Here is a 12692-nt window from a genome sequence, read left to right on the forward strand (position 1 = left end):
ACAGGTTTACAGGGTGTCATGATTTGTGTAAGAACTCCAAGACAGTATGATGGGACACCTGCCTTGTGTTTCAAAGAAATAATTATGCAGTACCATTTAATTTTTCCTTAGCATTCATCCTCACTACTGGAGGAAGAAAAAAGGCCACCCACTGGGAGAAGAGAGTGCAAAGCTAATGAATCCACTAGAGGAAGGCTCTGCACTTCTGTCTCTGTCCCATGCGAAGCAGAATCCTCATCATGGCATATCCAAGGAGATTTGCCCCATATGGTATGTCATTTATGTATGTTGACTTTACATATAATTCCCTCTGGGAATAAAAATTTCCCTGTAGTCCTGCTTTTTTCTACTGTTTCATCAAAGCCTTTATTTCAGTCCTCTCTAGCTGGCCAAAAAGAACGCGCTTTTTCTGTGACTCATTTTTGGTGGTGTTTTTATTTTGTTTAGGGGAAGCAAAAAGGTCTGTATTTTGTAAGGATATTTTCAGAGGCATTAATTTCTTGGTGTAAATGAGTTTTTATTATGATAACTGATCTCTCTCACTCCTCTAAATTGTAGGATACAAGTTTAAATATATCAGAATATGCAGGAGAATGAAAATTGGCACAGGACTGTACTTCAGGTACAAATGTTGCAACGATATTGGCTTTTCACTTGAATTATTAACTTGTATATGATCACATCTATGTATGTGCACATAAACAAACACCTACTATTTCACCCTCTTTTCTAATACAGTTAAAACTTATCTTATACCTAATAAGAAATTTTGGGGAATGGGGGAGATTTAGAAGTTTAGTCCATGTAGAGCAGTAATATTTTAGACAAATTCCATTGATTTTCTTCAGGCTTGCATTTTCTGAGATTTTTTTTGTTGCCTTAGCAGGAATTTTGTTGTTGTTTTTAATTGTGTTATCTACTCAAAAAAGCAAACAAAGTCATTTAGATCTATTTACTAAACTCTTGAGTTTTTAAAAACAATTTATCATGGTTACAAACAAATGGGGGAAGGGGGAGGAAGAAGAGAGATCTTGCCAAAATAATTTTTAAATGTTCACAGTGGCTTATAGGCTAATGCTTTTTAACAAAGTTACCAAATACAGTGGTATCTGAGTGCCTTGCATGAACGCTAATTATTCTTCTAGGAACATTCATTTTAAGGGGTCTTTTCTGCATTTCTGCATTTCATGAGAATACTTCAGAGGAGTGAAGCATGATGCATAAAGAGGAGGCTTCACTCTCTTGTATTCTTGTGGAAGAAATACTATGTAGAGCTTTTCTCATGTGTCTATACTTTGTAGTTGTTTCTGTGTAGGCATAGAAGAGTCGTCCTGTGTGGATATCCCACTTACCCACAATCCCATGGCTTTGGGCAATGAGTTGTAGTGCAGCAGGTATGTTGTTCTAGAACTCTGCACAACAATTTCCTAAATGTTTTAACATCAACGTGTCTTTTCTGTAAATTTCTTGAAACACCTGTCTCTGTCAGATACTTCAGAAATTATTTTGAAAACTATTTTGATTATCCTTGCCTTTCTCTCTGAAAAACACTTTAGTTTAAAGTAATTATCACACGAAGAACTTCACAAACTGTTTAAGGAAAATCATATGTATAAATTCATATTAAAAAAAGTTCACAAAATACTTTTTTGTAAAGTGCTTTTTTATTATGCATTGTCAACAGTTAAATGATATGTTGCTGTTTCATGCAAGCTGGAATAGTGTTAAGAGAGCAAATGTTAATCCATAAACATGTTAAGGAAAAAAAAGTGCTAAATCTGCCTAAGTTTGTACAGGTTTAAATATGAAACTGGAGAGCTGCTTCAGTTAAAATGACTTTGAATTAGTTACTGAAACAACCACTAGTCTTAATTACCCAGTGTTCCCAAATGTTCCGGTTCTGCCTAGGATGTATGCTTTTATCCTGTGTTAAAATTGACACTGTTTTTTCCTGTCATGCAATATAACGCCATAGTATGGCTCTAGGAATATAGCAAAACAGTACTATTCACCAACCAGTTGTGGTTACTATTCAATAATGAGTCCATTTCAAATTAAGTACTGCATAATATTGAAAAAAACAAAACAAACCAAAACAAAACTAACCAACCAAAAAACCTCAACCAAAACCCAGATCTTCTAATATGAGCTAACACAACAAATGTACATAATATGTCATGGAGGAACATCTCAGTTACAATAATACCAATACATAAGAAAAAAACCTATGGAAATATTTTTTCTTGTTTTGTGCACACCAGGTGCTTCATATCTTAATTTGTTACAAATGATAAACAGTAAAATTGAATTATGTTTATGCGGGACAGTCATGTAGTAAAATATTTCTTGCAACGTTCAGGAATGTAGAGAGACAAGTTGTTTTAATTACAGACTGGAAAAATTCTATTTTGTGCATGTTCATTGCCTTAAATATAAACTAAGTCAATAAAGTCTGAGTAATTGACAGTATGTAATACAAATTTTCATGTGTAATCTCTGGATATTATATTCTTCAAGAAGGACTATAAAATAACTGGACTGAAGAAATACCTATTTACGGCATACTTTATAATGAGTGACAGATGTAGCTGATCACTTAGCTGTTTTATTCATTTTCATCATAGATTCTATTTCTTTTAATTTGCTCTTCTACAGTGAGCTGTTTGAACTTAACTTTCTCATCTTGGAATGATGGAACAGCTGTGTATCTTGAGCCCAGTAAATCTGAGGTTGTGTTTATGTCATTCTTAGACACTTTGATTATTTCACTTTTTTGACAGGCATTAATATCACTCAGTTCTGTATCATAATTCCCATGTTCTTTTGAATATGGGCTGCAGGACTTTTTAGTTAAGTCTACAGAGTCTATTAGACCACAGTCTAAAACCAGGTTGTCTTTTTTGAGAAAAGATGTTTTCAGAGTGTCAGATAAAATAGTATTTAAATTTTTGTCATATTTTGATTCTTCTCCCATGCATACCAACTCAGTATCAACAGGGAATGTTGTATTAGTTGCCTTCTTTAAAACTAATGTACTATTAGTACAAGACTTCTGACAAGTGGCATCTTTATTAAATGGAGCAAGACTATTAGAGGTAACAGCATCTGCATCTTCTGAGTTCTGTTCATCCCATGAAACAGTTACAGTATCACTAGAATAGCTCTTGTGAGATTCATACATCTCAAATATTTCTTCATTTCCAGACTGATTTTCCAGCTTTGCAAAGGCATGCTGCGATACAGTGCGAATTGCATGGTTTAATGCTGTCATTGGCTTAGACATAGCTGAGAGAGTTGTTTCCTGGCTACAAATGATTAGATGTGAAAAAGTGGCATAATTGTTATTGTTATTGCTATTCAAGCTGAATTCTTTGTGATTCTTTTGTGCTGTTGCATCATCAATGTTAGTAACCTGTACAACTTCTGAATCATCCATTTCATTATTTTTTTTCTCTCGCTCCTTCCCAGCACTATGCAGAATTACATTATCACCTTCATTAATATCCTTTCCGCTTTCCTCCCTATTCTGTGATCCTCCTGTTTTATTCAGCTTATCTTGCACATTCCCATCTTCCTCATCGTTTCCCTTGTTGCCTGCTTCATTTTTCTTTGCTTTACAGATATTTGTAGCTTCTTTTTCAGACAGAGAGCTAAAGGATGAGTGTTGATTTTGTTGTGCATTTGCAGTGTCATTTTTATTTTGCTCTCCCACAGCATTTTTTTTCTGAGGATCCTTTTTACTGCCCAGAGGTTTATTTGTCTGTAAACTAGAACCTTCTTGAGCAAAACCTTCTGGGGGCCACTTTGGCTTATTTACTTTAGCCACTTCTTCAATAGAAAATGTTTTCTTAGGTGTTGCATCATCTGTTGAAGGCGGCCATGTCATCTTTAATTTACCTCTTTCTGTGGATTTTTTCAGATTATTATCCAAAATATCAGGATGAATACCTTCAGTACCTGAGTACAAGTCTTGATCAATTTCTGTAATTGGTTTAGGATCAACAGGTATACTATTGATGGGATTTGTTCCTTCAGCATGAATATGGCCAACTGAGCTACGCTGATCTTTAGAATTCCATAGTTCTTTATGCTGCTTGTGTCCAAAACCTTCATCATAATTTCCTTTTGATTTGAAAAGTTGCTTAAAATGGGGTTTACAATATATTTTTCCATGAAGAGATGCGTAATTTCCCAAGCTGCCGAATGGAAGAAAATTTGTTTTATACTTTCACATATCATAAATCTACCGTGAATTTTATACTTCACTTGGTATTTCAAGTACCCCTACATGACAGTATATATAAAGAAAGGAAGAGCAAAAAGAGAGCAAATTCAATGTATTGGCTAATACTGACCACACACACACACACAGAGAAAAGTATCTAAAACCTTTAACTGCGAATTCCCGTACAATTTCAAAGTCAAAATGAAGGAAAAGAGTCATGCTTTGTGATTTAAGAAAGAACATAAACTTATTCAGTTGTTGCACAGCATAAGCTTCAAATAGGAATGTTCCACAGCACTTTGCGGTTGTTGGGGCCTTTTTCTTCATCATATTAGAGACCGAATCCTCTATTTTTCTACAAAAAAAGGAAGGAGGAATGAGGAAAAGGAAGGAGAAAATGAGGAAAAGCAAGAGAAAATTTGGTCTGTGTTCAGATGTCTTAAATTAGATACGGTGCTTGAAGACATGGTATAGATGGACTTGGCAGTGATAGGTTGACGGTTGGACTCGATGATCTTAAGGGTCTTTTCCAACCTTAACGATTCTATGATGATTCTATTCTATGAAATTCCACCCAAGTTTCTATGTCTACTGCTTCCTGTTCATGAGCTCTCCTGAAGGTCTGGAACAGTCAGTAGGAAGTAATATGCAGAAGAATTTGGAAGGTACTGGGATGAAGCAGTTCTTTAGAGAATTTAAAGGACTTGTTCCACAGTACAGTGCAGATGTCAGTAGCAGAGAAGAAAAGGGGAACCCAGGTTATTTCCCTGTCAACCCAACATCCTACAGGCTGAATAGCCCAGTTGAAAATAATTTCAACAGCTGTATTTATATTCAAATGCAGAGTTCTATGAGTGAATGTGCAGTTACTTCTTACCTTAATTGACTGCCACAGTGGTGACATCGGAAACACGATTTATGAAAATTCTGCTTGTCAGCAACTAGGCATTCCATTGGGTAAACTCTCTGTTGACAGAATCTGCACGTTTCATTTTCCTGAATCTGCAGTTTCTAGAACCACATATTAAAAAGTTACGAGTTAGTTTAAGCCACATACTATGATTTATTTTTAACTGTATCAGTCTGTATGTTTTGTTAAAACTGTAGTTTTCTTTATCCGTTAACTGGTATCTCAGCTGTCAATTTTCAGGCTTCATTTTTGTTCAGCTAACAGTAATACTTCAAAAGTGAAAAACTACTCACCTTTCCCTTTTCAGAAATCCATCCATTTGAAAGGACTATTCACTTCACTACACCAGGTACAATATTTCCCATTTATTTGTAATAACTATTTATTTTGTGAAAAGAGATAAGATAGTTTACTAGTATAAGTGGAATCGAGTACAATGTATATATAATCTTTGAATCTACAATGTGATTTAGAGATCAATAAACAGGGGGCAGATATTTGAAATTCTGATGAGGAAGTTTTACTTAATCATGCCAAAAGCACATCAAGGAGCTCCATTTCTGTGGTAACCTGCAGATTGTACGCTCATATGGTCCAGATATGCTAGGGACATAATTGTGATTTTTACAATTTTCATTTTCAGACCTGATACTTTCTTCAGTTAATTTTTAAGACTGAGTTAGCTACAATTATATTAGCTAACTATAGCAAATCCTTTCTTTTATGAAGTATAATTAATTATAAAGGAAACTAGTTCTCTAGTTTATTTCATACCAGTAAGCGGCAGAAGGAAATAATGGGCAATCTGTTGGGCTTGGAAAAATGTATGCTGCTCTTCTGTCTTGATTTCTGAATTTCTATTGAAAGCATACTAGCAGACAAATACAAATAGGGTGGACCAAATAATTGCTTGTATAAAAATATCTCCATTGACAACAGTAATGCCCCTTGACAGCAGAAGATTTGGCCCCTTCCAGCATTCTGTCTGGTTTTGGTTTGCCTGCTGGTATTGATTTTATAGCAATTCACAAATCAAGACAGGAAGTGATGTAGATTTTATAACTAGAGCTTCAGTTGCCACGTATCTCTAGTGCCCATAATGAGAGCTGTTGAAAAATGTTGAAAGAGAAATTCAGTATCTTCAAACTAATGTAGAACTTGCAATAAGAATAAACCACCAGTAAAAACAAAAAAGAAATCCCCCAAAGAATTGTTGGTCATGAAATAGAAAGCCTCAAACGTAGCCTCAACTTATTCTCCGAACAGACTGACGCAGGTGTGGAGCGCAGTGTTCGGCTATGCCTCCCACCTCGCTGGGCACTGACTGCTTGTGGCTGGCGGCGTGAGCCAAACATAAGGACTCAGCTTAATATTCTTAGGTACAAAAGTATTCTGAATGGGAGAGGAAGGGCACAAGTTTTGTGACACGGAAAGGGATAAGGTAATTGGCAGGGGTGAAGAAAGGTGACAGGTCTCCTGGAAAACTGTGTCACTGGAAGGTTATACTTCATTTAGTTGGATAGTTGATAGTGTTGTGCCTCAGGAGGCAACAGTCAAGAAGAGAAAAACAAAGAGAAAGAGGGAATTTAAGGGAAGTTTATCCCAAGGCAACTTCCAGGACTGAATAGTGGAGCTAATAGTCATCTTCATGAAAATTAATCATGTATTGGGTGTCAGTGGCAAGGTTTTCGTAGCTGGGGCGCTGCAGGGGCGGCCTCTGTGAGGAGAGGCCCGGGCTGCCCCGTGCTGGATGCAGCCAGTTCTAGCTGGCGCCAGCGGACCCACCACAGGGCACAGCTGAGCCCCTCAGCCATGCTGGCGGCGTCTCTGGGAAAGGCAAATTCAAGAAGGGGCAAAATGCTGCATGTGCAGCAAGGACTGAGGGAAAAAAGTGTGAGAAACAACCCTGTGAACACCATGGTCAGGGAAGAAGGAGGGGAAGAGGCGCCGCAGCAGAGATTCCCCTGCAGCCTGTCAGGGAGACCAGGGGAGCAGGTATTTCCCTGCAGCCTGTGGAGGACACCACACTGGAGCAAGTGGGTATTCTCAGAAGGAACTATGGCCTGTGGAGAGCCCACAGTGGATCAAGGGAAAAGTGTGAGGAGGAAGGAGCAGCAAAGAGGAACTGGTACGGACTGACCCCAGCCGCCCATTCCCTATCCCCTCTGTGCTGCTGGGGGCAGGGGGAGGAGGTAGAAGAGTCAGGAGTGAAGAAGTAAAATTGAGCCTGGGAAAAAGGGAGCAGGAGGGGAGGTGTTTTAGTGTTTGTCTTTGTTTCTCACCATCTAAATCTATTTTAATTGGCAATAAATTAATTTTCCCCACGTCAAGTCTAGTTTGGCTGTAGAAGTAATTGGTAAGTGATCTCCCTGTCCTTATTTTGTCCCATGAGCTTTTTCATCCTATTTTCTCTCCTTGTCTTGTTGAGGAGGGGGAATGAGAGAGTGGCTGGGTGGGGGTCTGGCAGGTCAACCCACCACACTTGAACGGTCCTACAAAATCAGTGGGGGAAGGGCCGGTCTACTGTTTGAGATCATCAATATTTACCAGATAGAAGAGATCCAAAACAAAATTCAGAGGCTTGATCATATAGAGAATTCAGTATTCTACTGGTACTGGGTATTTCTACTCACTTTTAACACGCTTAAGTATACTGAGTCTGTCTGGGATGCAGTTAATTTTCTTCATAGCAGTTCATACGGTGCTGTTTTGGATTTGTGGCTAAATTGTTGATAACACACCAATGTTTTAGCTATTGCTGCACAGTGCTTGCACAGCATCGAGGCCTTTTCTTCCTCCTACTGTGAGCCTCCTCCCCGCCCCAAGCGAGTAGGCTGGGGATGCACAAGAAGTTGAGAGAGGACACAACCAAGAGAGCTGACCCCAACTGACCAGAGGGATATTCCGTACCATATGACATCGTGCTCAGCAATAAAAGGTGAGGGAAAGGAGGAGGAAGAGGCGACATTCCGAGCTATGGCGTTTGTCTTCCCAAGTAACCGTTGTGCATGTTGAGGCCTTGCTTTCCAGGAAACGGCTACATATCTGCCTGATGATGGGAAGTAGTGAATCACTTCCTTAATTTTGCTCTGCTCACGCCCCAGCTTTGCTTCACCTGTTAAACTGGCTCTATCTCCACCCACAGGTTTTCTTGATTTTTGCTCTTCTGATTCTTTCTCCCATCCCACCGTGGGGGAGCAAGCAAGCGACGGAGCAGGTGACTGGGTGTGGGCTTTGCTGCCAGCCAGGGCCAACCCACCACATCAAGTATTTTGTTGGACAGCTGCCAGACTGTGCCTCATTTTACAGGGTCACAAGCTACTCATGTTTAATTCTGCTTCTAGCATGAACAGAGGTAGCACCCTTCTCTTCTGTGTGCACAGAGTTTGGAAACCCAAAGCAGAGCTTTCTGTTTAGGAGTTATGCCGGTAAAGGAGCGTTTAGCTTTGTTCTGCCATTTTCATTGCTGTTCAAGCATCAGCATTCTGTTCATGTATTTCAAATGGCTAAAGCTATGGTAACATCTGGTTTTCCTACAGGATCCCATCCATATTCAGTGCCCAAAATAGATGCACAAAAGGAGAACATTGATGTCCATCATGCAGTAGCCTATGTAATATTTTCTAAGTTTCAAATGCATAACTTTGCAATCTAAATACTATTTTATTATAATTTTTAAGTAACACATGCACCATGAGAATAAAGGCATGTTTTATTTTCAATGTTTACTTCATATTCATAGATGAATATTCATGTATATATACTTCATATATTTTAAAAGTTTACTTCAGTATGAAACAAATAACAAGCTCAGCTTTTTGAGGGACATGAGTGGCTCCACTTCTTAGTGATGTGAAACCTGGATTCTGACATTAGGTAAATGGATTTGCTGCCTTAATTCAGACTAGGGGTGTATCAACAGGTAAAATCACCCAGCAGGAAACAGCAGAAAAATTTTTAAAATTGCATGTTAATTTGTAAACCGTTTCAGTAATTTTACTCAAACAGGAAACCCACTGAAATGTAGTTCACTTTGTCTTAAGTCACATCTTGTGCTTTAATAAACTTAAAACAGATGTGCACAAAACATGACCATTATTTTATCTCTAGAGCTGTTTTATACAGGAAACATTTTACCTCAATTAAGAAAATGTTGCATTAATTCTAAGCATGAGAAGCCAGGTGCATTCTGTGCACATTTTCTAGCATGTTAATGTTTCTCAAATACAACAGTAATGCTATTTTAATTTTAATATCTATTTTTGTTTTAGTATCTATTTTTATTTTTATTTTGCTCTATATAATTCTTCAGGATAGCCCTCGTAGCATTAATCCTCATAATGGTGGAAGAGATAGTAGCTAGAGGCTTTCACAACAGTTCCTGTGTTTGCAGCTTCTCGGCCTCCTGGTCTTTATGAAGATCTATTTGAATTCCTACATCGTATTTTTGTACTACTTGCTTACCATCATGATCAAATTCAGAATCAGAAAGTGTGCTTTGCTGTGGCTGCTGCATCTTGTGTGGGACTTTGATCTTGTTTGTTTGATTTTTGTGATGACGTTTCAGCTGGACTGAATTCCTCTGAATTCTCTGTGTGCCAAGGCTGTGTTTCAGCTGTTTTGCCGTGCGCACAGCACCACTCATGTTTTCCTCCACTGAGATTCCATGTACCACTTTAATTTCCACCAGGTCTTTGTTGGTCACAGGTAAAGGCTGCATTTCAAACATCCAGTGTGCTATTCTGATGTGCCTCTTTTCAGTGTCGTCTTTATGGACAGCTTCGTTCTCCAGTCTTTGACCAAAGTTGTCTCTGGTAACAGGCAATGGCTGAGGTTCAAAATGCTTTATGCTTCTTTTCACAATTCCTTTAAGCTCTTCCAGCTTAGACCGCAGCTGCAACAAGTTAAGGACATCCACTGGATAGAGCTGCCCAAGTTTATCCAGGTTTTGTGCTTCCAGCATGTGCCTCAGTCTTTACAGCACCACTAGAAACTTCTCAGATGTGAGTTTCATCTGTTGTTTGTTCCTCATCGTGATAAATTTTATTCTTAGAGTCCAATGGCTGCATTTCAAACATCCACGTGACTGCGTGAACACCTGCTCTAACTAGCGCAAGAGCCTTGTCCATAGTTCCTGCAGAGCCTGGAGCATGTGCAGGCAGTGCATCAAGAGGCTGGGTCTGAAACATCCAGGCTGTGTATTTCACATTTCCACCTGCAATGGTTTCCTGGTCTACAAAGCTTCTAGGTCTGTCTGGGTCTGGAGGGTCATCTTTAATTAGAACAAAAGGCTGAGTCACCAGATAAAATATTAGAAGTCTCATTCACGTAATGTTTCTCTAAGTGTTTTCTTAATTGTGGGTGGAAATGTTTGTATAAACATCTTAGTTCACATAAATTGGTTTGCTTTGGGTACAGATCTATGGAGACAGTGGGCTTTGTTGGAGAGCTGGACAATTCAGTGGCCTGGGAAGTTGCTGTCATTTCCAATGGAGCTTTTGCATAAGTAGTGGAGAACTTTTCTGTTCTTCCATATTCATGGGATCTAGAGGAAATCATTGCAAAAGTAGCAGTTCCGTCCTGTTTTTACCTTGGTGTAGAAGTTTCCTGCAGTCTGCTTGCTGAAGTAGTAGCAACTAACTGTTGAAGGCAATGTAATTTCCTGATACGTATTTTCTATCTTTAAGGAACAAAAGTGGTTGTTTTTTTTTTTTAAAGTATAGTAACATAGAAAACAATTTTTCTATTCTTCACAAAAGCTAGTTCTGCAAGGATCCAAGCAATGGGATTATAATAAGATCTGGAAAGACACAATCCATCAGCTATTGCTCAGAATGCATAAAACCAATCTTTTGAACTAAGAGCTGTGCTATTTGCACCATAGAATTATATGTGAAAAGAAATGTGGAATTCATACAAAACACAAAATGATGATTGAGCGGTCTTGGATTTTTTGCTGCAACAAATGCAGACTTTGCATTATAAGCATAATGTAACGTTATGCTGTGGCTTATGCTCATTTTCATTTCTTCTGAAAGTGACATTTTCTATGCTTCTGAGAATCTGTGGTGACAGAAATTATACATATTTACAGATTCAAAACAAGGAAAGAGGAGACTGTATTCAGCAGAGGAGGACAGGAATGGAGAAGTTTTTATAAAGGTCTACTTTTAATTGTGTTTGTCACATACTGTAAGCACTCATTGAGCCTTCTAATGTACTTGATGTTACATTATGTGCACTTAATTCCTAAAGTCCATATATTCCCACCACTTTCATTTTTAATTACAATTAGTCAAAATAGAAATTCGGACTGCATAACGGACCAATACCTTAACTTCACCACTTCTAATTTGCATAAAGATCCCTCTTATTAAAAGCACAGACCTTCACTTCTTTTGCAGGTGTTGCAGTCTCTCTGTCAGAGTGAACAGCCTTTTCCTGAGCTGTCCTTTCAATCTGCTGTTTTAAAATCTCTGTTACAGTCTTTGGGTGTTCGTTCTGAGCTGCATTGATTACTGCAATGGGAAGAAGAATAAAAAAGATAATTTTTCCTCCAACCTGCATTTTATGAAATTGACTTTATCAGTGAATTATAAAACATTATTACATTAGAAAAATTGCACTTAGCCTTGCAGAAGTCTGGAGAGTCACTTGATTGTGAACAGAAATCCATAGAGAGAATGACAGAATAGTTGTTGAGGGACATGCTCTCACCTACTATTTTGCCATACCTGAGTGCTGTGGTAGGGCTAAAGGTTGACTGGGGTCTGTGGGAGAATGTAGTGTGTGAATTCCAATACCAGGACTAAACTGCAGCAACAGCAGTGTCTTAACACTGCGGTTATATTCTGCAGGGCTGTTCAGTTCAGTCCTAAATTGAACCTTTCTCATCCACAGTTTTATATATACATGGGCTTGTGTTTGCCTGTGTTTTCAGACAATTCTTCAAGTCCCCAGTTCTTTTAAGCAATTGAGCGCATATTTAAAACCACCTCCTTATGCAAAAGCCATCTCTCCATACCAAATTCTAAACTCATTTCTTAAGTCCCATTGAAGTCAATGAATGTGCTTTGCTGAGAATTCGGAGTGATGTGTATTTTCATGTTTGTATGCTAAGAGCAGTGCATTTGTGTGAATAGACATTTGCCATTGCTCATTTGTGAGCCTTTATTCTCATGCCACTTCTTACCTGTTTCATCAGTGTGCTGAATGAATGCAGAAGCCATTTTTATCTCATGAGTAACTTGCTCGCGATGAGAAACCTGTGCACAAAACCTTCACTTTACTATAGGATTTAGTGCAATATGTAAGAATTTTCCATACTTTTGCAACTGTATTTAAAATGTTACATCAAAGAAAAATATGAATGGAAACCTAATTAATTACCATGTTAAAACAATAATAAATTAAAAACACTTAATAAAACACCTTTAAAAAATTATTAAGCACTGTCTAATGAGGGAGGCTATCAGCAGAACATCCAGATCTTGCTGTACGAAGTGGTAAAGGAGGAAGAAGCAAAGAAGATATGTATCAGCATCAGTATAATTGTCA

At 38.2% G+C, this 12692-nt stretch overlaps 1 protein-coding gene across 1 annotated transcript in view; it reads right to left on the reverse strand.

The window, feature by feature from the left end:
• Nucleotides 1-2605: 2605 nt before the first annotated feature.
• Nucleotides 2606-12692, reverse strand: part of XIRP2 (xin actin binding repeat containing 2) — a 41111-nt gene continuing 31024 nt past the window's right edge. Inside the window, exons 6-9 of the mRNA XM_009462079.2 lie at nucleotides 12328-12400; nucleotides 11523-11653; nucleotides 5103-5236; nucleotides 2606-4196 (exon numbers count right to left, since the gene is read on the reverse strand). Coding sequence (XP_009460354.2) covers nucleotides 2606-4196; nucleotides 5103-5236; nucleotides 11523-11653; nucleotides 12328-12400 — 1929 coding nt within the window. The remainder of the gene's footprint in view (nucleotides 4197-5102; nucleotides 5237-11522; nucleotides 11654-12327; nucleotides 12401-12692) is intronic.

Source organism: Nipponia nippon, unplaced genomic scaffold, assembly GCF_047370975.1.
Source record: "Nipponia nippon isolate SJK-2023a ecotype South Korea unplaced genomic scaffold, ASM4737097v1 scaffold_5, whole genome shotgun sequence".
NCBI classification, from domain to species: Eukaryota; Metazoa; Chordata; class Aves; order Pelecaniformes; family Threskiornithidae; genus Nipponia; species Nipponia nippon.